Consider the following 27282-nt stretch of genomic DNA (forward strand, 5'->3'; position numbering starts at 1 on the left):
AAAATCTAGTGATAATATAAAGAGATGATTTTCTAACAGCAGTGAGAGTTTCTCAGATTTAAAATAGAAATAGGAGATTTCAAATGTCATCGAACCTCATGGTAGTTTCTGATCGACATTAGACATGAAATTTTATAGGAAATAGCATTCACCTCTAAAGTCCTTATTTAAAAAAAAAAAGGTTTATTTATTTATTTTAAAAGGCAGAATTAGGCCGGCACCGTGGCCCAATAGGCTAATCCTCCACCTTGCGGCTCTGGCACACCGGGTTCTGTCCCAGTTGCCCCCCTTCCAGGCCAGCTCTCTGCTATGGCCCGGGAGTGCAGTGGAGGATGGCCCAAGTGCTTGGGCCCTGCACCCGCATTGGAGACCAGGAGAAGCACCTGGCTCCTGCCTTCGGATCAGCTCAATGCCAGCCGCGGCGGCCATTGGAGGGTGAACCAACGGAAAAGGAAGACCTTTCTCTCTGTCTCTCTCTCACTGTCCACTCTGCCTGTCAAAAAAAAAAAAAAAGGCAGAATTAAAGGGGAGGGGGACAGAGGCAAAAATTCTCCATCTGCTGGTTCATTCCCCAAATGGGAGCAACAGCCAGGGCTGGACCAGGCTGAAGCCAGAAGCCTGGAACTCCATCTGGGTCTCCCACATGAATGTCAGGGGCCCAAATACTTGGGCTATCTGCCACTGCTTTCTGAGGCACCTTAGCAGGGGGTTGGATCAGAAGAAGAGCAGCAGGGACTCGAACTAGCTTTCATATGGGATGCCAGTGGCAGCTAAAGTGGCAGCTTATCCTGCTGCACCACAACACCTGCCCCCAACCACTTCTTTCCTGGAAACAGGACCATTATGGTGTATTTCCAGGTGACATTATTAACTTGCAAGAGTTAATAACAAGAAACATTTTCATTGATAAAGAAGTAAACTACCAGCAAACAAAGCAAGCACCACTCTATCTAATGGGCCTAGCACATTACTTGCCTAAATAATCTGTCATAATCTAGTACCAACTACTGAATATGTAGAGGTTTTTCTGTGTTGTAAAGTATAAATTTAGCCTTGAAATCAAAAAGACACAAAGCAAGCAGTCTTATTAACAGGCTGAAACATGTGATCAATATAAATCATTCAAAAAGTTAACTAGGGAATATAAAGAAAATTGTTTTAAAACAGCAAGTATGCTGTCAAGAGTCAGGCAGATATGTCCTCTTGTAGGTTCAGGATCTTCAGGTCAAGTTCTAGGAAGGGGTTCTTTTGCAGACAAAGAAAAAAGAAAAGAAAAGAAAAAAGAATCATAAGAAACAACCAACATTACTTTCACCAGCATGCCACAGTTTGATCCCTGTTCTCCTGCTGCTGTTGATAACTTGGAAATTCACTGTGACTGATAATTCCCCACAGGGCACACTCAGTTCAGCTCAACATACATGACTATAAAGGCCCAGCCCAGGAATGGACAGCTGCCAAACAGGGCTACTCCTAACGCACTGTGTAAGTGAGGCCACACACAGGGCTCAGTGTGGGCTGTGCGCTGCCCCCGGAAGCTGCCACTTCCCCTCCCTGGCACCTTCCTCCGCTGCATTCCTCAGCAAAGCCTTCCTGGGCTTCTGACGTGACCTTCCTCCCCCCCTTTTTTTTTTCTTTCAAACTTTTATTTAAGGAATATAAATTTCCAAAGTACAGCTTATGGATTACAATAGCTTCCCCCCAATAACGTCCCTCCCACCCACAACCCTCCCCTTTCCCACTCCCTCTCCCCTTCCATTCACATCAAGATTCATTTTCAATTCTCTTTATATACAGAAGATCAGTTTAGCATACATTAGGTAAAGATTTCAACAGTTTGCTCCCACACAGAAACATAAAGTGAAAAATACTGTTTGAGTACTAGTTATAGCATTAAATCTCAATGTACAGCACACTAAGGACAAAGATCCTACATGAGGAGTAAGTGCACAGTGACTCCTGTTGTTGACTTAACAAATTGACACTCTTGTTTATGGCATCAGTAATCACCCTAGGCTCTTGTCATGAGCTGCCAAGGCTATGGAAGCCCCCTGAGTTCACTGACTCTGATCATATTTAGACAAGGCCATGGTCAAAGTGGAAGTTCTCTCCTGCCTTCAGAGAAAGGTACCTCCTTCTTTGATGACCCATTCTTTCCACTGGGATCTCACTCGCAGAGATCTTTCATTTAGGTTTTTTTTTTTCCCCAGAGTGTCTTGGCTTTCCATGCCTGAAATAGTCTCACGGGCCTTTCACAGGCAGAGTGGACAGTGAGTAGAGAGACAGAAAGAAAGGTCTTCCTTTGCCATTGGTTCACCCTCCAATGGCCGCCGCGGCCAGCGCGCTGCGGCCGGTGCACCGCGCTGATCCAAAGGCAGGAGCCAGGTGCTTCTCCTGGTCTCCCATGGGTGCAGGGCCCAAGCACTTGGGCCATCCTCCACTGCACTCCCGGGCCACAGCAGAGAGCTGGCCTGGAAGAGGGGCAACCGGGGTCTTCCTCCCTCATGTATGCTCTCACATTTGGATGGGGCTATCTGATTCTGTGCTTGATGTCCACCCTATGTGAACTCAAACTGCAGCAGGGCAGTATTCTCAATGCCAAGCACAACACCTGAAAGATACAGGCTCCCAAATGTTGGTCAAATAAATAAAGGATGTTTGTTGGAAGTAGCAAGAGATGATGATATAGACTTTTAGAGGTCGTGTCATGGAATGTGAAGGGGCTTGACCTTGGACCAAGGTGTAAAAAGGGGGGTAAGTGTGGATCTAATTTATCTAGAAACTAATAATTCTCTCACTGGCTTCAACATTTTTCTATATGATGAATGAAGTCCCACAGTACAAGGATTATTTTTCTAATAACCTATGCAAGTTGGTACAGACCCTTAAGTTAAAGCCTAAAAAACTGCAACTGTAGTCCAATAAAACCGAAATAACCTCACACTCCCTGGGGAAAGAAACCAGGTTTCATTGATCCTTTTGTTCCCAGCAGCTGGTGTATTCTCAGCCCTCAGCAAACTCCACAGTCCTGCCTGGGAGACAACAGCTTCTGTAGCACAGATGTCTGGTTGGGCTCAGACACAGCAACACAAGGCAGCGTGCCAGCCTGAGGTGTGCCCCCTGGGGGATCCCCGGCATCCCTGAACAAGTCAGATGGATCAAATGATGAGCAGTTCTTCCCCTGCTGTAAGCCATGAATGAGGATTTATGTCACATTCTTCTCTGACCTCCAGAGGAGAACATTTAATCAGTCTTTTTAGCACAAATGAAATGCCCAGTCAAATTATACTTTCTCAGGATTCATGCGCCTCCTGCCAGGATTAAATCACACAGTGCCAGTGAGGGCTGGTGCCCACTGTGGGTGACTGCAGTAGTGAGGAAGCTGTGTTGTCTCCAGGTAAGAGAAATCTTGAAAGGTTGCTGGCAACAGCTTATGAAGCTGAGATTTCCAGGTCATGGTATTACAGTTTAGAAATCGTACCAAGTTCTCAGGTAAAATTTCATTCCAGTTCTTTTTCTTCTTTATAATGAAGACCATTATTATCATTTCACCACTGCTAAAACCATTCCTCTGTATTCACCTCCTAAGGCAGTAAATACTTTTGGAGATATTCAGAGTGAGAAGACAAAGGAGGGAGGAGGGGAGAAGAAACCGCTTCTCTCTACCAAGGAGAAAGAGCACATCACGTCTCCCAGCATCCCAGTGTCCGAAAATTATTTATGCCTACGTCATTTATTTTCTTCTATGTCTTTTTCATTGTCTCAAAAGCAAAATGGATAACTTAAAAAATACGTTAACAACACAACATTTTAAAAAGAGAGAACTAAAGAAATTGCTGTAGAGAGACAAAAATAAACCTGTCTCAATGAGTGAAAGGAAAGTCAGACTCATTCTGTGATGGTGAAATAAACTGATCATCCCCAAATCCAGTTGCTTCCAATGCAGAGGCTGTCTGGGCCCTCCTCTAGGGGGCGTAGTGCGGCACAGCCCCAGCAATATTCTCACAGCAAGTGAACAGTGGTGGACTGTCCCCCAGCATCCAGGCTATGAGACTGTCACCCAGTGTGGCCCAGAGGGGAAAGGCAGTATTCCAGGATATAAGAACAATTATGCAGGGACCAGGAATGTGGTCTCGATGTTCAGTTCAAGCCTTTATCTACAAGTGCATCATATAGCCTTAAGTAGGTGGCCTTGTGCATTTTTTTTTTCTATCAAATGTTGCTCTTGATGAGTGGTAAAAGACAGTGAGCTGGAAGTTACAATTGTTGCATAAGAATCTGGTATTGGTGGTTCATTTAGGTGAAAGAGAAGGCGACTGGTAGGTGACTGCCAGCAAGAAGTTACTACCCTATCACAAATCGAATGTGCTAGCAAGCTGTTTTTCATTCACCCCTTAAAATTAGCCTCTTTCTGGTATAGCACTTTTGAATATAGTTTTTAACATGAGTTATCCTGGGGAAAGAGGAACTGGTTACTTTAGATCAATCTCCTTCTACAAAGCCCAAGGGAAATGGGGCAAGTACAAAAGTCATCAGGAGATTCAGATTGCCTCTTGTTAGGATCTGCTTGTATTATCAACACTGAATGAAACTGCAGATGACCTGTTTAACAGCTTCTAAGATATACTTCTTAGCATTTATCCCATGCCCAGCACTCTTATAAATACTTTAAGTATATGACAATTTTAACCATCATTATCATGCTAGTACAAAGTCTTATGTTATAAATGAGGAATTTGAGGAAGAGAAACCGTCAATACCGCCTGCAAGATCATAAATGTAGCAACCAACTAAATAAACCAGGGTTCAAACCAAGGAAATCTGGCTCTAAAATGCATTTTTAATGGTTAAGCTACATTGCTTTTGCGAATCCTCAAGCAGCTTGCAAATCTGTGCCCTAGACTGGCTTCATGCTGATGTGTCTCCTGCAATGGCTTCCTAGTAACCAGGGGCTATATAGAAACCTATTTTGGCTGGCACTACTGCTCAATAGGCTAATCCTCCACCTATGGCACCCGCACTGCGGGTTCTAGTCCCGGTCGGGGCGCCGGATTCTGTCCCAGTTGCTCCTCTTCCAGTCCAGCTCTCTGCTGTGCAATGAAGGATGGCCCAAGAACTTGGGCCCTGCACCCGCATGGGAGACCAGGAGAAGCCCCTGGCTCCTGGCTTCAGATTGGCGCGGTGTGCCAGCCGCAGTGCGCCACCGGAGCAGCCATTGCGGGGTGAACCAACGGAAAAGGAAGACCTTTCTCTCTGTCTCTCTCTCTCACTGTCCACTCTGCCTGTCCAAAAAAAAAAGAAAGAAAGAAACCTATTTTCTTGGCAGTGTTTGACTACACTGACCCACCCTCTAGCACATACTGTTCACCAACAGTATTTGTTGAATCGGACTGGCTTCTATAACACCGTACATCCCCATCTAACTTCTTGTCTCTCTGGCTCCCCCTTTTCAAACTCCTATCTCCTGGCATTCCTTATATGCAATTACAGCTCCTGGTTCGACCCTGGGCCCACTTCTCTTCTCCCTGGACCCACCCTCCATGGTGGTCTCTGCTACTCTGACCTTCACGTACATGCTAATGCCTCATAAGCACATATTTCAGGCTGAATTGCACTTCTAAGATTTAAACTTCCAAGGTCAACTTTCTGCTTGATTGAATGTCTCATACACCCCAAAATCAATCCATCTAAAATGTAGTTCATTTTATGTCCTCCAGCTGCTTCCAAAACTGCTTCTTCTGTATTTTTCCTATCTGTATTACCATGCTCTGAAAAGCTGCCCAAGTCAGAAAACTGGAAATCCCTCTCCCCCTACTCCCCACATCTAATCATCCTGCAAGTCCTGTTGAGTTCACTGTTTAAACTGCTTTTAATCCTGTTTCCATCTCTTGCTGCCCGAGGGCCTTCACTGAGGTCCAGGCCACCCTTGGGTTAGAGTGTCTCATAAAGACTTGTTGACTGCATTTGCTCCATGGGCTCTGTGGACTCTGGCTCCTCCTTATGTCTCAACCTCACTTGTCCTTTCCCCTTTCACAGAGTCCCTCAGATACTGAACTGTCTCCATTCCCTTCCATCTTTTTTGCTCTCCCTGCTTCCTTGCTTCTTCCTCTCCTTTCCTTTCCTCTTCCTTTTCTCCACTCCCAACTTGTCTTTCTGATTCTGATCATCAATCAGGTCCTGCTTGGTTGTCATTTCTGCTAGGAAGACTTCCTGGGGCTCCCATATCTTGGCTGAGCTCCCCTCCTTTGGAACACAACAATAGATCGAATTTCTCTACCATGACACTTGTCACCTTGTACTGTAATTATGCTTTTACTATTTGTAAGGGAAGAGAAACAAACTACAATAATGGTTTGTTTTGTTCACTGTGCCTTAATATAAGCTAATTCATCCTTAATGAAAGAACCACTCAGGGCCAGGACAATGGGTAGGTGCTCTGTTATACACATCCAGGAACCCAGGCTGCTGGAAGCTTTGTCATCTTCAAACTGTGACTTCCCAGTCACCTAGCATGATAGTATCTGCAGAGTAATTAGGAAAGACTGTGGCGGGTCATTTGTGGGAGGTTTTATGGGCCAGGTCTTGAAGTGAAAACCACCATGCCCACTCATGTTCCATTATTTAGGACACAGCACATGCCACACCTCTCAGCACAGGAAGCTGGGCAAGGTAGTCTCTCTGTGCCAGAAAGGAATGGGAGTGGTGATCAGCCCAGTCGTCTGCCACACTGACCCTTATTCTTGCTAAACTATAAACTCCGTGAAGGCAGGGGTAAAGTTTCTCTTTCTGTTCATTTCAAGCCCAATTCTAGTACACAGTAGGCACTCAAGAAGTTCTTTTTGTACAAATGATGTTGTGCACACCACTATGCATATCCTGTTTTCAAATTTTCTTTCCTTCCCTCCTCTGCTGCCTATTCCTTTACATCTCTGATGCAGCATCTGATGACCCAGCCTCCGATGCATGTTACAATATCCGACATATTTTATGGAGCCATTGTGTAGCAAGTGTCTCTTTGGAGTTCATTGGTATGCTGCTTTGCAGAAGCAATTATTGTGATCATATCTGTATGGAAACTACTTGTAGATGTATAAACCATGATGTCAATGTATTCATTTACTATGTATATATTTTTAAGAGATTTGCTTATCCATGTTCTTCCTATCTAAGGTATACCCTTTCCCAGAATTTAGGTGCCTGTGAAGGTAGGATGCCATGCACGAGACATACAATGATCATGCTCACAGGGGCTTCTTGAGGATATTGGACACAGTAGGCAGCCACCTTCTTCTGAAAACCAAGGAAAATATTCCTTTTAATTACAATTAAAAAAATAGCTCTGAAAATTGACTGCTTATACTTTGTGATGGTCATAAATACATAATGTATTCTCTTCATTTTTTAGTGTTTACTACTACAAAGTTCAGATCAAATGTGGGGCCATATCTACCAAAAATAAGGAGTGTCAGGAAATGCATTTTGTGTACTGTTCCCACTCAATTTCAACAGGACTCAGCAGATTTTTTTCTAACTACATTTTCCTTGTCCTTATTTTCCCTTTCTCTTCAGTGTTTTTAACTTCTTGTATTGCATATTTATGTAAGCTACCTTAAGTGTGCTTTGGAGAGGAGACAGATTCATAAAATATACCCAAAATTGGTCATTTAAGGAGACATAAACAAGGAGTATAGTTGGATATTTTTCTTCCTTATTAGTCTACCTTGCTTCATCTCCAGATAATTTAAAATGAAGATGAACTAGTCTTTCACTGTGGGAAAGAAGGAAAGTAAGAGACTGGAAAGCAATGGATAGTGTAAAGATGAAGATAATTTTACAAGCTAAGGATTGAAGTAGGTGCATGCATTTGGCATAGCAATTACATCATTACTTGAGACACCTGCATTCCACATCAGAGTCCCTGAGTTTGAATCCAAGCTCTGCTTCTGATTCCAGCTTCCTGCTAACGTAGATCTCGGGAGGCAGTAGATGATGGCTCAGATAGTTGGATTCCTGCCACCTGTGTGGGAGATGCAATTTGAGATCCTAGCACCTGGCCTGGGACTAGCCCACACTGGGCTGTTGTGGGCATTTGAAGAGTGAACCAGCACTTTGCCTTTCAATTTTTAAAAAAATAGGGGGAAAAGGAACTGAAGTAAGAAAGAAACTATAATTTGGTACATGAAAATATTTTAGACTATTTTTAAAGATTTATTTATTTATTTGAAAGGCTGAGTTACAGAGAGGCGGGTGGGAGAGAGAGAGAGAGAGAGAGAGAGAGAGAGAAAGGCCTTCTATCTGCTGGTTCACTCCCCAAATGGCCGCAACATCCAGAGCTGAGCTGATCCGAAGTCCAAAGCCTGGAGCTTCTTCTGGGTCTCCCATGTGGGTGCAGGGGCCCAAAGACTTAAACCATCTTACACTGCTTTCCCAGGCCATAGCAGAGAGCTGGATCAGAAGTGGAGCAACTGGGACTTGAACTAGTACCCATATGGGATGCCAGCACTGCAGGTGGTAGCTTTACCTGCTATGCCACAGCTGCGGCCCAAATATTTTATACTATTAATTCACTGTGGTATAAGTTTCATTAGAACAAGGACCTTGTCTTCATTGCTTATTGTAATATCCCAAGCATGTAAAGTCTGGCACATAATGAACACTAAAAAAATTTACAAAAGTGTAGCTACAGCACATTGGGTGTTAGGAGAACTGAGTTAATAGAAAAGAAATAATATTGAATATTAGTAGGTAACCACAAGCATAGACCTTTTGGATGCAGTTTCATCATTTATAAAATTATGATGCTGCACTATGAATCCATTAAGATTCTTTCCAATTCTAATAATCCATGCTCTCGTTAAATCTAATGATATAAATTTGTGAATATAAATACTTACAGCAATCTGGTGATTTTGTTTTCAAAGTAGGCTATCCAGCTACATCTTCAATGACCCCCATGGACATGCCTTCATCTACCACCTCTCAAAGTGAGTATAGCAAACCTTGCATCCCACGACTCACAAAAAGACAAAGCAGGGATAGCTGTCTGACAAGCAGAGGTTAAGTTGCTGCTTAGAATGCCCGCATCTATATCATAGCACCTGTTGGAGTCCCAGCTCCTCCAGTTCCAATCCAGCTTCTTGCCGGTGTACCCCTGAGAGGCAGCAGATAATGGCTCAAGTGTCTGGGTTCCTGCCACCCATGTGGGAGACCTCAGCTGAGTTCCAGGCTCCTGGCTGCCAATTGGCACAGCTCTGGAAGTTGCAGGCATTTAGAGTGGATGGAAGGCCTATGTGTCTCTCTGTCATTCAGCTTTGCAAATAAAATGAAAATACATTTTTAAAAAGCAAAAGAGACAAAACACAATTTTTACTGTAGTTTCCATAATATTGAGATATGGGCAAAAAAAATTTCTATGTGATCTTGATATTTTGGTTTTGAGTTACTTTACAGTGACTCTGTATTGATTTGACAATTCCTGTAATCTTAAAAACAGGAGTTGCTGGTTTGTTATTACACAATCCCTTTCATTTGTCAAGGGGTTTTAAGGTAATAGGAAAGTAATCTTCACAATTTTCCCGGTGATCTGAGATGGTGACAAGAAGAAAGAAAGACAGCAAATCAGTGACACACTGGCATTGGACATAAACTACAGAGCTTTTGCTCTATATTAATATGCCACAGACCAATCCTGCCAGGGAAGCACAGTTTCAATTTCAGATTTCCCCAAAGTCACATAGATTAAAAATTCAGCACATCAAGGCAAAGTTAAATTGCAGCTATATAAAAAAGTTGGATTCTGAAAAATAATTTTGTCTTTCAGCCAGCAATTCCCACGTGGCTACCCAAGACATCAGCTACTCCAGGACCTCCAGTGGGATAGAGGCCGGGAAATGTTAAGTATAACCGTGGGCCCTGCAGAGTCCTCTGGGTCTCATTCACTCATTCCACACATATATTGAACAGTTACCTTGTGTCTAGTACATAATCAAATGTGAAAATACTGAGAAAAAAAAATCTACCAAATTTGGAGCATTATTATAGGTTCAGGGTACACATCTCAGAGCAAAACAGATCTCACTTCCAAATTCTGGAGGAGAGACAGACAAATGGTAGTCAGTGATAGCGGGAAAACAAAGCCAGGAAGGGAGATGGTGAGAATCAAGGGTGAGGGTAGGTTGCCATTATAAATGCACTGGTCTTGAAAAGTCTTGAGAAGCATACCATCTTAGCAAAGAGACAAGCAATGAGGCATAAAGAACAAAGTGTAAGGTGCGGGCGTAAAGAGCGAACTAGGCAGAGCATGCATGTCACTAATAAAAATGAGAAGAGGGAGCCCAGTATGAGGCAAAAATGGATTGGTTGTTGCTGTAATTGGCCAACTGACCAACAGGTCTGTGAGTGCTGAATGGACACAGGCATGGACAGGGTCTGAAGAGGAAATACTCTGCTTGTTGGTGGTAATAAGAAAATGCTCAGTGTGGTGGGCCAGTGGCGAGGGAGGTGACTGGAGCAGAGGACAGAACATACTGCCTGCCGGGGATGTAGAAGTTGTAATCTAACAGCGAGGCCCTTTGCCATAAAGAGCAAATGTGTCTGTCCTTTTGGAAAGCAATTAAGTTGTACTTTTAAAACCATTAAATGTCTTTTATACCAACCAGCTTTGTCGTCTCACCACGGGGAACTTGTCCTTAGGAAATAAAGAGAGAAAAGGAATATGCATGATACTGCTCTTTGTAACATTATTTATGTTATCTCATTCGGAAACCTCAGGCTCAAAGAGTTGAACTAAGCATCATCTTTAATTCATGACATACTTTTGCATCATAAGTCAATGCACGACTTTATAATTTAACATAGTTCTTTTTTTAAATATGTTAATGATGCAATAGTGTATAGTTCATGTGAACTCAGTGCCCAATTACAGGAACTGAAGGCAGTGTTCAGAGGGGAGATCATAGGAAGAAATCCACAAATAAATATGTTAAAAATGAGTTAGCAGAGCCGGCGCCGTGGCTCAATAGGCTAATCCTCCACCTTGCGGCGCCGGCACACCGGGTTCTAGTCCCGGTCGGGGCGCCGGATTCTGTCCCGGTTGCCCCTCTTCCAGGCCAGCTCTCTGCTATGGCCAGGGAGTGCAGTGGAGGATGGCCCAGGTGCTTGGGCCCTGCACCCCATGGGAGACCAGGAAAAGCACCTGGATCCTGGCTCCTGCCATCGGATCAGCGCGGTGCGCCGGCTGCAGCAGCGGCCATTGGAGGGTGATCCAACGGCAAAGGAAGACCTTTCTCTCTCTGTCTCTCTCTCTCACTGTCCACTCTGCCTGTCAAAAATAAAAAAAAATAAAAATAAAAAAAAAATGAGTTAGCAGGTTACAGAAGGATTGCTTCAAAAAATGAACCTGTGTGTATTTTTTATTTATTTATAAGAAAAAAGCATTAAAATTCACTCTTTTTTTAAACTTTTATTTAGTAAATATAAATTTCCAAAGTACAGTTTATGGATTACAATGGCTTCCCCCCCCCCTATAATTTCCCTCCCACTCACACCCCTCCCATCTCCCACTCCCTCTCCCATTCCATTCACATCAAGGTTCATTTTCAATTGTCTTTATATACAGAAGATCGATTTAGTATATATTAAGTAAAGATTTCATCAGTTTGCACCCACACAGAAACACAAAGTGTAAAATACTGTTTCAGTACTAGTTATAGCATTATTTCACATTGGACAGCACATTAAGGACAGATCACACATGAGGAGTAAGTATACAGTGACTCCTGTTGTTGACTTAACATAAAATTCATTCTTACCATGCATATTACATTAAAATATCCATATAGTTTAAAATTTTATATCAAAAATAAAATCAGGGGCCGGCGCCGCGGCTCAAGAGGCTAATCCTCCACCTGCAGCGCTGGCACACCAGGTTCTAGTCCTGGTCGGGGCACCGGATTCTGTCCCGGTTACTCCTCTTCCAGGCCAGCTCTCTGCTGTGGCCAGGGAGTGCAGTGGAGGATGGCCCAAATGCTTGGGCCCTGCACCCATGGGAGACCAGGAGAAGCACCTGGCTCCTGCCTTCGGATCAGCACGGTGCGCCGGCCACAGCAGCCATTGGAGGGTGAACCAACGGCAAAGGAAGACCTTTCTCTCTGTCTCTCTCTCTCTCTCTCTCTCTCACTGTCCACTCTGCCTGTCAAAAAATAAATAAATAAATAAATAAAATAAAATAAAATAAAATAAAATCAGAACACGTTATAAAATAAAGGTGAATTTCCTCCAGGGTTTAGAGTGGGGAAGGTTATAACAGAGACACATAAGCACTAATTGTAAAAAAAAAAAAAAAAAAATTGAAAAATTAAGATAGAATTAAGAAAACTGTGCTCATAAAGATACCTTTTTTTTAAACTTTTATTTAATGAATATAAATTTGCAAAGTACAGCTTATGAATTACAATGGCTTCCCCCCCCATAACGTCCCTCCCACCCGCAACCCTCTCCTTTCCCACTCCCTCATAGATACCTTTAAAAAAGTTTTAAATGGAAGCTATAATCTAGGAGAAAATATTTGCCATACATATAATTCAAAAGAGATCAAGAATATAAAATTGACAAAAAATCAAAATCAACAGTTTACAAAGAATTCCTATGTCTATAACAAAAATATGAAAAGCAATGGAAAATATACAAAAATGCACAACATAATACATGAATATAAGTGGATGAAAGGAATGTATGCTTAATCCCTCCTCTAATCATAAAATGTAGATGGAGACCAGAAATAGAAAACGATTTTTCACATAATCAGTTGGCAAAAAGTAAGAAGTCTGGTATTGCCAATTGCTGAGCAAGATTCATTCAACATCCTATCAATATATTTTCTTATATATTGCTGATGGGAGTATGAATTATTATCGTTTTCCATCACATTGCACTGTATTTTAAAGCTGGACATGTGTATACCTTAGAGCTCAGAAATTCTTTCCATATATACATATATACACCCACAAAAGTTAATAGGTGTATGCAGGAAATATCTACACAAATATTGGGGGGAAATTCTGTTAGTAAAAATTATAAATAATCAAAATGGACATGGTTAATTGTATAAATAAATTGTGGTATACTCATAAAATAACACAGTATAGAGCAATGAAAACTGAGTGGATAACAACCATATAAGAGTATAGATGAATCCTAATAGCATTGTTTTGGGTTAAAACAAGCAGATATCTGGCCAATGGAGTAGATATCAACAGTAGATATCTGGCCTAGGAGTTAAGCCTCCAAGTCGGACACCTGGGTCCCACATTGCAGTGCCTAGATTTGAATCCTGGCTCCCACAGTGGAAAGAAATCTGTTTAGTTGGAATATTTTGAACTTTTAGCTTGTTTGGCTCATTTATGTTGTCATTATAATATAAGGGCCCTTCAAAAAATTAGTGAAAAATAGAGTTAAAAGATGTTTATCTTTGGGGGGAAAAAAGAAATCCAGGCAAAAAACTTTGTATGGATTTCAGCATCATGTGTGCCAGGAATGACAAAATAAATCTTTGCCATTCTGTATATCCATGTGAGGCAAAGAGGTTACCTAAGTATTTTCTGCGGCAGAAATTGTGGAACTGAAAGGATTTTGACGTATAACTTACACAGTGTGCTCTTTGTCTTATGAATAATCTCCTAATGAATGAACTGGCCGTGGCCCTTCACATTTTTCCCTTTCCCATTTGAAAATTTCATCTCTCCTCAGACATGTCTATCAGCCTTATCATAAAAGAGGCTTTAGAAATGGTGGAACCTAGAAAAGGACCCTAAAGTCCCACAAAGGGTTTTTCCCCGGCAGTGTAGACACACATGGTTGCTTATGCAAGGATGAGAAGAGCTCATTAACCAGTTGTCACTTTTTATCCACAAACTTAGAGGAAGAAGTCCCCAGCAGTACATCGTTCTATTTATAATCGTTCACGAAAACACATTAGGATACAAGTTAATATTGATTGCTAACTCCCAAACTGTTTCTGAAACACACTTCTACTTGTTGGATTGGACCGTAATGTGACATCCAATATTGGATGATGCATTTGGCAAGATACGTGATTGGCATTGGTAATGATATTTTTCCCCCAGTCTGTTTATTTCAGTAGTTATGAAATGTTCAGAGGCAGCAAAAGGATGATAATGATTTTCTGGTGGAATAAATCACCTCTCAGTGTTTCTAGGGCCCTCACTATTTATGAATATGTTCTACGAGAAATTTGGCGTGTGCATGTGTTTTGCATAGCTCATATGTATTTGCATATCACTACACAGGTCTGATATACTGTGTTTATCCACATTTATGAGCACATGTTTGGGTATATTCTTTTGTTGTCATTTTATTTATCAACTTGAAGAGGTCTAGGCTGAGATTCAAGAATATTGGAATCTAAATCCTAGTTCAGTTTCTAAGTTCCCTACAATCTGAAATACACAAATGCATATCTTAATTTAACCACCTTAGAGATGGAATACTCAATCTGACCATTAAAATACTCAAAATATATAAGGTTAATGACATCCTGGAACACAGTTTCATTTTGATACTGATGTGATCAGGCCATGAAGCAGGAAATTTAATCTAATTACTTTTTTCTTTCTGATTTCCCTTTCCATCCTCCTGGTCCAATGGAGCCTAAAGCCACATTCAAACCAGCCAATATATCTGAGTTAAGCAAGCAGTAAAATGATGTGAGTCTCCATGGGCCTCAATGCCTCCAGCTCACCCCATTATCAAATTCAACAAGTTCAAGCTCACCACCACACACACACACACACACACACACACGCACACACACATACGCATACAATGCCTTACAGATCTCACAAGGAAAATTTATTCTGTTCTTTGACCATGCATTCCTTATGCTTTACAATTTACCTACTCTGCTTCTTAAATCTTTTAAATGCATTTATTATTCTACCTCTGGTCCTGGTTAGTTCTTCTCAGGCTCTTGGTAGCTGTGCCCACTAATTTCCTGGCAAATCCTTGTGTTTTCCACAGGCAGAGGGACAAGTGAGAGGTTAGAGAGGAGGGTCTGAGAGTCATGGCGAAAACCCAGCAATGCCAGTTCCTACAGCATTGCTCGCCACTGCTTCTATTTTAGGCTGTATGATAAACACTGCAGTACTTCTGTTCCCTGTTGTCTTGCACACTGTCCCTTTAAATTCACCATATTTGTCCGCAACTTCTAAAATCTCCTATGTGTTGGCTCACATCTCATTCCATTTTTTTCATCTTTAAAACTGTTCTTCTCCCATTCTGTTGCCTAGCTCCTGTTAGGTGAATTTCAAATTAAAGATTTATTCATCTGATTTAAAATTCTATCTTCTAGGATTTTGGATGCTTTCACTATAAAGAAATGTTATATGTTTGTAAGCATAAATATACTTGCTTTGATTGGGTATTATACAATACATACATATAATGGATCATCACATCACAAATATGCAGAAGTTTTATAAACAGTTTATTTTTGACAACCTACAAAAATAATAATAATAAAATAGAAGTACCTTGGCTCATCACAGATTTCTCCACAGCTAGGGCACAAGCCTCACACTTCCAAAGTGTGTGGGAAGATCGTGGTTCTCATGAGCAGGAGGAGCATGAGAGCCTCGTCTGAAGACCAGGTGGTCATGGGAAAGGTGGAAATAGGTGCTAGAACTGGTAGGTAAATGCTGGTGGTAGGCATGGTCCTAGCCTAGTACAATTCACTTTGAAGAGGAAGATAGGCAGAAGACTAAGATTACTGAGAATCCAGGCCCTCCTCAGACCCCAAATCTCTGGACATTGTTTGCCACCTCTGCCATTGTTATAGAATAAAATCAAGGACCAGACTGCCTTAAACAAGATTCATCACTGTAAAAAAAAACAATGCCAGAATTCTAGGAAAATTCAGTTCACCGCAGGAATTCTACAAGGCTGACAAATCATCTGTGGTTTTACAAGAGGAAGAGTGGCCACACATCAGCTAGTTATGGTCTTGATACGACACTCCAGGGGATTTTCCTACAAAAGGAAAGATTTCTAACATGTTGTAGCATCAGTGACAATGATAAAGTGGTCACAGATGAATGTCAAGAAAGTTATTACAACTAAAGGAAAAATACTGTTATTGAAGTTGATCCTGCTTTTACATAGAAGAGAAACATTTTGCAGTAGAATGATTTGCTATCTTGCATAGTTTCTTTGTTGGATGAACTTTATCAAAAGCTAAATTTAAAGAAATTCTGGAAGAACCTGAAATGATGCTCAAGAAAGGCTACAGGAATATACTTGGAAGCTCCAACTGCACAGTATTCTCCATGTTCCATTTCCAGTTGATCTTGATGTGCTAGAGAAGGTTAGTAGTCAAGCTGCCGTTTACCTTCCAAATGCCAAAATATTGTTCCATTCATAGATTTCATTGAACATGAGTACTCAAAGATTTAAAGAACTAGCCTATATATTTGACAAATACAAAAGTACCTTGAAGAACACAGAATATTTCAATTAAATAAAAAACAACAGCAATATAATCCTGCTGAGTCCCCCACAGACCTTAAGAATGGCAGGTGGCGACTTTGAATATATTCTAAAATTATATATCTAAATGGCAGAGTAGATGGGCTTTCAGAAAAGTATTGTTTTAGTGAAAGATGTATCATTGGAGGAAGCTAGCTCTAGGGGTCTGTAAGCAGTATTCTACAGGAATACCTCTCTCTCCCCCGTGTCTCCTGTGGGAGCCATCAATACAAAAAGTGCACATCTCTTTGTCTTGCTGACTCTTGTTTAGAATATATTTTTGGTCTTGAGTTTTTCCTTTCTATCCTTATTGAATCCATCAACTGGGAACTTATTCTCTGAATTTTTATTTTTTCTATTTATTTGAAGGCAGGAGGAGAGAGAGAATAGAGACAGAGAGGAGAGTGAGAGACAGAGAGATCTTCTGTCTACTGGTTCACTTTCCAAAAACCCCTGGTAAGGGATGAGTCAGGCCAAAGCTAGGAGTCAGGAACTCAATCCAGGGATCTCATGTGGGCGGCAGGACCCAGGTACTTGAGCCATGCCTGCTGCCTCCCAGGGTGTGCATTAGCAAGAAGCTTGAATCTGAAGTGAAGCAGAAACTTGAACCCAAGCACTGCAATATGGGATGCAGGTGCCTCAAGTGCTGTCTTAATCACTCTACCAAATGCCTGTCCCACAGAAACTCCTTTCTCTGCACATCTCACACAATCCCTCCAGATCTCTTAAGATCAGGATTAGAAAACCAACTCCGTACTTTTCCAACGTGGATTTTGTAGTTTAATTGTATTGGGCATTATTTTTAGGAATCTTTTTACACTTTACAAAAAAGCTTTACACCAGTTTGAAAAGAAGGTTTATAGGCTGGCGCCGCGGCTCACTAGGCTAATTCTCCACCTGTGGTGCCGGCACTCCGGGTTCTAGTCCCGGTCGGGGCGCCGGATTCTGTCCCGGTTGCCCCTCTTCCAGGCCAGCTCTCTGCTGTGGCCCGGGAGTGCAGTGGAGGATGGCCCAGGTCCTTGGGCCCTGCACCTGCATGGGAGACCAGGAGAGGCACCTGGCTCCTGGCTTCAGATTGGCGCAGGGCATCGGCCACAGCACCACTGGGGGGTGAACCAACGGAAAAGGAAGACCTTTCTCTCTGTCTCTCTCTCTCTCTCTCACTGTCCACTCTGCCTGTCAAAAATAAATATTTAAATAAATAAGAAAAGAGGTTTATGAAATTGTCAAATAATTTCGTAATTTTAAGTATTGCCATTTTGGTAACTTGTATTAATGTGCTGCTGATATCACCCTCCCATGAATTGCCTAGAAAAGACTGACACTCTGCATTTTGTGAAAAAAAAAAAAAGACTATTGGTGTCTGAATGTCACTAATCATTACAAAATGTTCTATATTGATAATAAACATGAAGTGGAACGTCTTTTGATTTTAAATACCATTTTCCTTGAAAGGATAGCACAATAATTTAGATGTTAACATACATCCAATTATCCTATCCCTATTGCAAATACACTTTAAAAAGATGCAAACACACTTTAAAGTGTTATAAAATAAAGACATTAAGCTCTGAAAATAAGAAGTTAAGGAGACACCATATTGAAAAAAAAAAATAAAAAACACTATAAGGCCATCCAGAACAAACTGCCTTCTTCCTAATCTTACATAAATCCAGGACTAGTCCCAATTGCTTTCTCTCTCTTTTTAAAGATTTATTTATTTATTCAAAAGGCAGAGTTATTTATTCGAAAGGCAGAGAAAGAGAGAGAGAGAGAGAGAGAGAGAGAGGTCTTCCATCCTGTGGTTCACTCCCCAGATGGCTATAATGGCCGGAGCTGAGCCAATCTGAAGCAAGGAACCAGGAGGTTCTTCCAGGACTCCCACACAGCTGCAGGGGCCCAAATACTTGGGCCATCCTCCACTGCCTTCTCAAGCTACAGCAGAGAGCTAGAGTGGAAGAGGAGCAGCCAGAACTCAAACTGGTGCTCATATGGGATGCCAGCACTGCATACAGTGGCTTTACCTGCTACACCACAGTGCTGGCCCACCAAATTGCTTTTTATTTTTTTTTATTATTATTTTTTTTTTGACAGGCAGAGTGGACAGTGAGAGAGAGAGACAGAGAGAGAAAGGTATTCCTTTTGCCATTGGTTCACCCTCCAATGGCCGCTGCAGCCGGCGCACCGCGCTGATCCGATGGCAGGAGCCAGGAGCCAGGTGCTTTTTCCTGGTCTCCCATGGGGTGCAGGGCCCAAGCACTTGGGCCATCCTCCACTGCACTCCCTGGCCACAGCAGAGAGCTGGCCTGGAAGAGGGGCAACCAGGACAGAATCCGGCGCCCCGACTGGGACTAGAACCCGGTGTGCCAGCGCCGCTAGGCGGAGGATTAGCCTAGTGAGCCGCGGCGCCGGCCCCAAATTGCTTTTTAATGAGTTGTCAGTTAATGAGTTTGTCATTCATATTCCAGACCAACAGCTTGATCATTAAAATGGAGATTAAGAGGGCCTGCTCAGGTTACACTGCTTGTAACAGGCATCCTATATTGGAATTCCAGCACTAGTCCCAACTGCTCCACTTCCCATCCAGCTTCCTGCGCTTGTTTTTGGGGAAGGCAGAAGATGATATCTCAAGTGCTTGGACTCCTACCTTTCATGTGTGAGACTAGGATGGAGTTCCTTACCTTGGCTTTGGTCTGGTCCAAACATAGCTATTGTGGCCATTTGGGGACTGAACCAGCTCACACACACTCTCTCGCGCTCTTGCTCTCTCTCTCTCCTTCTCCCCTCCTCCTCCTCTACCTCCTTCTCCTCATCTTTTTCCCTCTCTGTTGCTCTACCTTTCAAATAAATAAATCATTAAAGAGGCATTAAAAGAAATGCCCAGTCCATCATCATGTATAGACCTTAGTAACTGCCAAGAACAGCAAAAAAAAAAAAAAAATTAGTCAAAGTCACATGTGCAGGGTCAGAGAATTATATTGATAATAAGAGTGTCTCTCCTTGACATAGTCAGACTCAAAATAGCTGTGCGTGACAGATTGTCCTGTGAGCAATCCCTAAAACCATTTACCTACGCTTCTTTGGAAGGGCCTGATAACATAGCTCTGTCAGCAGCTGTAGCTGCTATCGACATCCAGGGAGAAGAGGAGAAAAGGGAAGGCTAAGAGTATTTTTAAATCTTTGTCTTGTTTTGTTTTGTTTTGGCTTTGCTTCTGCATTTTGGTCTTGACAGTCAAGAAAACACTTAACTGAAAAAATTGTGTATGCTAATGTTTAAATAAAGGAATGTGGTATCTTTCTACTGATTATAACCATATACTACAGTTACTTTACTTTGCATTATGTTGGATGCCTGTTATCAGATACAGATATGTAGAACCTGCCAAGAAATGGAACTTCCTTGCTTGAGATGGGGCAATACTCAGGCTGATAGATCTATTTCAAAAGCCATATGCATGACCTGAATTTGCTACCAGCCACTCAAAGGAAAGATTTGCCTCTGAATGCTTGAAAAGAATTAACCCTGCACCTACCAGAGCCTCGACCATAGGGGTCTGACCACTCACTGCCGATGCAGCTCAGTATTGACGGCTGAACAAGGATGTCAGCTGACCCATAGTAGAAGCTGTCTTCCTTTCGTGCATGTTCTAAAAAGGTATTCAAAGCCTTCCTGGCACCTTTTCTCTACTAAAGACTACCATAAGACACCTGAGCCTTCATTCCATCCCATTCTTCTGGCTCATCTATGGGATATGCCTGAAAATAGTCAGAACATGCTCTCTGTGTTTGCCTGCCAGTCCCTCTTCCTGCTTCCAAGTGGCTACCTTTAGTCCATTGGTGCTGTTATAACAGAATACCTCAGACTGGATTATTTATAAAAAACAGAAATTTATTTTCCAACTGTTCTGGAGACTGGGAAATTTAAGATCAAGACCCTGACATTTGGTGAAGGCATTCTTTTTAAAAAAAAAAAAAAAGTTATTTATTTATTTGAGAGGCAAAATTACAAACAGAGAGAGGGAGATACAGAGAGAGGTCTTCCATTTGTTGGTTCACTCCCTAAATAGCCACAATGGACAGAGCTAGGCTGATCAGAAACCAGGGGCTAGGAGCTTCTTCTGGATCCCCTATGTGGGTGCAAGAGCCCAAGCACTTGGGCCATCTTCCACTGCTTTCCCAGGCCTTTAGCAGGGAGCTGGATCGGAAGAAGAGCAGCTGGATGTGATCCAGTGCTCACGTGGGATGCCAGTTCTGCAAGCAGAGGCTTAATCTACTATACCACAGTGCCAGCTCAGGGAGGACATTATTACTGTATCTTTGCATAGCAAAAAATGGCAGGGAAGGTATGAATGCTCCATGAAGCCTCTTATCTAAAGGCCTTAGTTCCATTGATGAGGGTAAGAGCTCTAGTGGTCTTGTAACCTCTTCAAGGTCCCACTTATTAACACCATCAAATTGGCAACACCTGAATTTTGGGAGTGGCACATTCAAGCTACAGCAATCAATCCCTGGCCCCTCAAAAGTCATGTCCTTCTCACTCAAAAAAAAAAATCCATTCCATTCTGATACCTCAAAAGATGTAATGTGTTTCAGCATTAAATTTAAAGTCTAAAGTCCAGAGTCCCATCTAGATATCATCTAAGTCAGAGATGGATGAGACTCAAAGATACGATTCATCCTGAAGCAAATTCCCTTCCAACTCCAAGCCTATGAAATAAAATGAGTTATATGCTTCCAAGATACAATGGTGGGACATGTGTGAGACAGATATTTCTATTCTGAAATGGAGAGATAAATAAGAAAGTGTTACAAAACACCCCCACAACAAGTTAGAGAAACAGTTATAGAACCCCCCAAACTGGGTCCACTTACCCAACATACATCAAGCCAATAACTGACACTGCGGCCATTAGAAGAGAGCAAGAGTGTATTTGCAATGCACTGGTCAATTCCTGGACTCCCCAGTGAATATTCTAGTTCAAAGCTAGGGATGAACAAGGTGTGATCAGCTCATTTGTGGGTCTCTGGTTGGTGCACAGCACTCATAGTCTTCCTTTGATTGGTCAGAAACAGAATGCCAGTGTGCTTTTCTGAAGATGTGATGGTAAGGTGGGTTCCAGCCAGTCTGGGGTCTATGGGAAGATAGTTATTACTTTGTTTGAACATGGCTTGAAGTTTCTGAAAAACACCTCAATTAAGTCTAGCCTCAGAATGTAAGCTGGGGGAGTGATAGTTGAGCTCTGAGGCCTGAAGTCCAGTACCCTGCAGGGCCCACCTGACCCTGGTGCCACTCTTAATTCAGTGAATTGATGCTTAGAAAGGAGTTGGCTTGCAATCACCACAGTGAAGACAATAGGACTTGGTTACAAAAGGAGTGAAGATCCCAAGTAAATCTAAAACCCAAGCTACATGAGCTAGTGTTGTGTCAGAGTGGGTAAAGCTGTGGCCTACAACACCAACATCCTATATCAAAGTGCTGATTCGAGTCCCAGCTGCTCTGCTTCTAATCCAGTTTCCTGCTAAAGTGCCTGGGAAAGCAGAAGATGGTTGGAATACTTGAGTCCATGTCACCCACATATGACTCCCCATTGTGGCCTTTTGGAGAATAACAAGACAGAAGGTCTCCCTTGCTGTGTCTCTCCCTCTCTCTTTCTTCTTCTCTCTCTCCCATCACAGATTAATAAATAAATAAAACCTAAAAAAAATTAAACCTGAACAACATTAGATCTTCAGACTTGAGAATGATGTTCTTGTCTGCTTCCCAGACACACTGAAGTCGGGGTTGGGGTCCCAAGGCTCCAGACAGCCCACGCAGCAGCTCTCTGGTTGCAGTCAGGTGCCTGCAGCTCTCCCAGGCTGGTGTTGCATGCTGGTAGCCCTATAGGTCTGAGGAGTCAGGAGTGACTGCCCCCACAACTTTACTAGGCACTGGCCTATTAGGGGCTCTCTGCAGTGGCTTTGCCCCTGTGGCAAGTGTCTGCCTGGACTTGGAGGCTGTCAGAGATGTCATCTGAAATGCAGGGGGAAAAGGACATGCCTCCAAGATTCTTGCACTCTGTGAGCCCCTAGAATAAGTGGCACGCAGATATTGTCAAGACTTGCAGGTTGTACCTTCTGGAAACGGGTACCAATCCTCACTTGAGCCAACCTGAGCCACAGCTGGGGCTGCCAAGGAGCAACGTGCCAGAAAGCAGGGAGCAGAGATTTGAAATATCCCTGGGCAGCAAGTTCTGAGGTCCCATAAGTGCTCTGAGATCCTTCTTTGAACCTGCTCTGTCCTTGAGGCCCTGTGATGTGCACAGGACCCTGGGGGATCTCTGGAATGCCTTCCGTGTCATTCCTTCATTGTCGTGATGAAGAGCCTTTGTCTTCCTTCTATTATTCACGATGATCTCTGTATGAAATATTCACTTAGCCACAGCCTTGCTTTTCTCTTCTAAACATATTGTTTCATTCTTTACATGACCAGATTAAGAATTTCCTAAATCTTTACATTCAGCTTCCATTTTGATTCAATTGTTAACTGTTTTCCCTTCTTGGATGTCACTGTAAGTTAAGAGAAGCAACAAAGCTCTAGAGAAGTTAATTGCCGCCAGGCAACACTTTTCTGCTTAGAGATTTCTTCCACCAAATAGTCTATCCATCACTCAGAACTTCTACCCTCCACAAACTCCTAGGATGTGGACAGAATGCAGTCAAATTATTTTCCACTTTATAATGAGGATGCCTCTTCCCCTATTTTCCAGTAAGATTTTTCTCATTTCTGTCCTAGAACCCATCAAAATAGCATTTTTTGTCCCTATTTCTACCATCATCTCGGTCATGTCCATCTAGATCATCACTAAGAAGGCTGGCTGTCTACAGCTCTGCTCTCCTGAGTCCTCTCCAGAATCACCCACAATGCTCTCTGCAGTACAGAACTTGTCTAGCATTCACTTCAAAGCTGCTCCATCATGTTCCCATTTCCCAATCAAGATTTTTAGGTATTTGTTATAGCAACAGGCTACCCCTGGTACCAATTCTGGCTTGGTGTATTTGTACTGCTTTAACAAACAGAATTACACAGACTGGATCATTTGCCTTTAAAAGGTTTATTAGCTAACAGTTCTTAAGCTGAGAAGTCCAGGATCAAGGCACTGGAAATCTGTGGGGCCATCTTGCTGGCTCCTCACATTGCAGAAGGCAGAAAGCCCAGGCCAAACGCTGCTTGCATTCTCTTCTACAAGAATTGTTATATCATTCATGAGAGGAGTTCTCATGGACCAATAACCTATTTTATTTGAGAGTTAGAGTTATAGACAGTGAGAGGGAGAGACAGAGAGAAAGGTCTTCCATCTGCTGGTTCACTCCCCAAATGGCCACAATGGCCAGAGCTGGCTGATCCAAAGCCAGGAGCCAGGTGCTTCTTCCTGGTTTCCCACATTGGTGCAGGGGCCCAAGGACTTGGGCCATCCTCCACTGCCTTCCCAGGCCACAGCAGAGAGCTGGGCTGGAAGAGGAGCAGCCGGGACTAGAACCGGCGCCCATATGGGATGCTGGTGCCGCAGGCGGAGGATTAACCTACTGCGCCATTGCGCCAGCCCCTCAATAACCTCTTACAAGCCTCAATTCCTAATGCTATCAGAATTTAAATAATAGCACTGGCTACATTCAAATCGTCCTTACGTATTTTCCTCTGGAAGGAGGAGAGAACTTTCACTTTGCTTATGGCCTTGTCTAAATACTGAAGGAGTTTGTGGATTCAAAAGGCTCCTATAGCCTTGGTAGCTCATGTCAAAAGCCTCATGTGATCAGTGACATCATACATAAGAGTGTTAATTGTTAAATTAACAACAGGAGTCACAGTGCACTAACTTCCCAGGCAGGATCTCTGTCCTCAAAGAGTTGCATTATGAGAGTTAATAGTAAAACTTGTTCTCAAAGATTTACTTTGTATTAGTGTATTAAGTGGAGGATATTCTTATGTCTCATAAGTTATAGTTTCATCTAAGTGCTGGCAAAAGATGTATCATTCTTGGGTTCTTCTTTATTTTAAAAAATATATTTATTTATTTATTTATTTATTTGAAAAGTAGAGTTACAGACAGTGAGAGGGAGAGACAGAGAGAAAGGTCTTCCTTTCGTTGATTCACTTCCCAGATGGCCACAACAGCCAGAGCTGTGCGTCTTCCTGGTCTCCCATGCGGATGCAGGGGCCCAAGCACTTGTTCCATCTTACACTGCTTTCCCAAGCCATAGCAGAGAGCTGGATTGGAAAAGGGGCAGCTGTGACCTGAACTCACGCCCATGTAGGATGCCGGCACCACAGGTGGAGGATTAACCTACTGTGCCACGGTGCCAGCCCCTCTTGGGCTCTTCTTTAAAGTTAATTAAGGAGGCTGGTGCTGTGGCATATCGGATAAAGCCACTACCTGCAGTGTCAGCATCCCATAAAAGTCCAGTTCAAGTCCCAGCTGCTCCACTTCTAATGCAGTTCTCTGCTATGGCCTGGGAAAGCAACGGAAGATGGCCCAAGTCCTTGGGCCCCTGCACCCATGTGGGAGACCCAGAAGAAACTGTTAGTTCCTGGCTTTGTATTGGCCCAGCTCTGCCGGTTGAGACCATTTAGGGAGTAAACCTGCAGATGGAAGACTTTCTCTCTCTCTCCTCACCTCCCTCTCTCTGAAACTCTGCCTTTCAAATAAATAAATCAATCTTCTAAAAAGATTTTTAAAAATAAAGCTAAGTTTCTAAAAAAAAAAAAAAAAACACTTAAAAAAAGAAGTGAAATCAACTTTGAGACGCAATGACATTGAATAGCCCTTGACTCAACTGTTGAGGAATATTTTTTTATTCACACAATTTGTTGAACTCTTTACTTAGTATAAAGTTAATCTTCTGTGTATAAAGTTAACTGAAAATAGATCATAGTAAAAAATAAGACTGGGAATAGGAGAGGAGGAGGAAGAGTAATGGGATTGTGGGTGGAAGAGTAGGTACAGTGGGAAGAATCACTGTGTTCCTAAAGTTGTTTTTAAGAAATGCAAGAAGTTTGTATTACTTAAATAAAAGATTTCTTTGGGGAAAAATATGAACTGAAGAACCATGGGATATGTTAGTGTAATGCTTTCTTGGGAGGGACTGCCCTTTGTAGCTACATTATATCTTTACTTCTTTTTTGACTTTAAAAATGTTTCTTTAAAAATAAAATAATGGTGACAGAAAAAGAAAAAAACATTTTCACTAGAGACACCTGGATCACAAGCATCCCTCATCTACCCCTTTCTTTGGGGGACATTGTAATGTATGCTACGGGACGGTTTAATCAATGATCATTTTGTAAGCATTTATTAACACCTTTTTTTTTAATTGTCTAAGTCAACTAGGGATTATGAAGATAAAATGGAATAACTAGTGTTCTATAATTTGAGTCTTCCAATATCTTCTTCCTCTAGCAATTTCATGGACATCCAGCGAAACATACAGTTCATCCTCCTCCAACACAGGCTCAACTCTTCATGGTGAGTACTTGAGGAAGATTCGGGGACATCAAAGTTAGTGATCTTCTCTACTTGGGTGAGGAGGGAAAGCAACAACCAATAAGACGCCAATTTCAGATAGGCATTTAAAAATGTATCTTCATGGTAAAAATGACAATGAAAATCAAAATTCTTTCCAGTCACTCAAGGAAATTAGTCAGAGACTAAGCCTTAGATTTTTCTTTATTTCAAAAGGAAATCTACAAAATAGCAACTTTTTAGTCAGTACATCTGTGAAAAAAGCATTTTAATTTTTAGTTTTTCATTAGAAAATGGAATTATCAGTCAACATGGAGATGTCTGGTCTGACATTGCAAAGCAGTTTTATTCATCTTATCAAACACATTGAGATAGGAAGAATAGGTGTTTTTGATCAACTGAACTTCTGATAATCTGGTATAGAGATCGGGCTTATCTTTCAATTACATCAACTTGTGGCATTGTCCCATATCATTTACATTTCTCATGAAGATCCTTTAGTAAATGTAATTTCATTGTTTGGAAGTGGGCAGCCTCTCTTTTTTTCTCTAAATCAATCAGAAAATTCAGTTGCTGTTACACAGATCTCAAGATCCCAACCTTGATATATATTGGTCTTTAGTAAGTTTTACATACAATATCATAGGGATGTTCAGGCCATTCAAATTGAGCTCTTCCAATAACACATGAAAGAAACCCAACCGTGACCTTACACCACTTGATCAGGTGAGATGGCTGCTAAGATCACTCAGCTATTCCCCTTGTATTCCCAGGTGATGTCTTCACCAGCACAAGCAGAACATTTTCGGAAGTTCCCACAACTGCCAGGGGATCTACTAAAAATAATCGTATCTATATCACTGGTAAATGATTTTCCATTGTTTTGCATCTTAATGTTTTACTCACTCAATAAATTTTTATTGAGTACCTACCATTTGCCAAGCACTGTGCTGTTTATTGAGTATACAGTGATAACATTAGCCTTCTGAAGAGTATAATCTACTAGAGATAATATATAGTGAGTAAATAATCATATGTTAAATTTATTTGTAAATAACCATACAAGTACATTTGTGACAGCTACCATGGTAGGTGCTGACAGCTTAACAGGAAGATCTGGTTTTAATTGAAGGCTGGGAAAGGACTTTCTGAGGATACACTATTTACCTTAAAATCTGAAAAATGGATAACGATTAGCCAGCTGAAAAACAACAAGAAACGTTTCAGGCCTGTGAAAACACAACAA

General features: G+C 42.0%; 1 protein-coding gene across 4 annotated transcripts in view; it reads left to right on the forward strand.

Moving 5' to 3' along the window:
- The window catches only part of CD96 (CD96 molecule), a 106563-nt gene that overhangs the window by 73773 nt on the left and 5508 nt on the right, over positions 1-27282 (forward strand). For 2 of the 4 annotated variants that reach the window (XM_051859365.3, XM_089330753.1), the window contains 4 exons: positions 8922-8984; positions 9821-9892; positions 25974-26039; positions 26810-26899. In XM_051859365.3, coding sequence (XP_051715325.3) covers positions 8922-8984; positions 9821-9892; positions 25974-26039; positions 26810-26899 — 291 coding nt within the window. The remainder of the gene's footprint in view (positions 1-8921; positions 8985-9820; positions 9893-25973; positions 26040-26809; positions 26900-27282) is intronic. The other 2 variants (XM_051859366.3, XM_051859368.3) reach the window with 1 other exon arrangement.

This window comes from Oryctolagus cuniculus, chromosome 4 (assembly GCF_051225735.1).
Source record: "Oryctolagus cuniculus isolate XC-2025 breed Fujian yellow rabbit chromosome 4, ASM5122573v1, whole genome shotgun sequence".
NCBI classification, from domain to species: Eukaryota; Metazoa; Chordata; class Mammalia; order Lagomorpha; family Leporidae; genus Oryctolagus; species Oryctolagus cuniculus.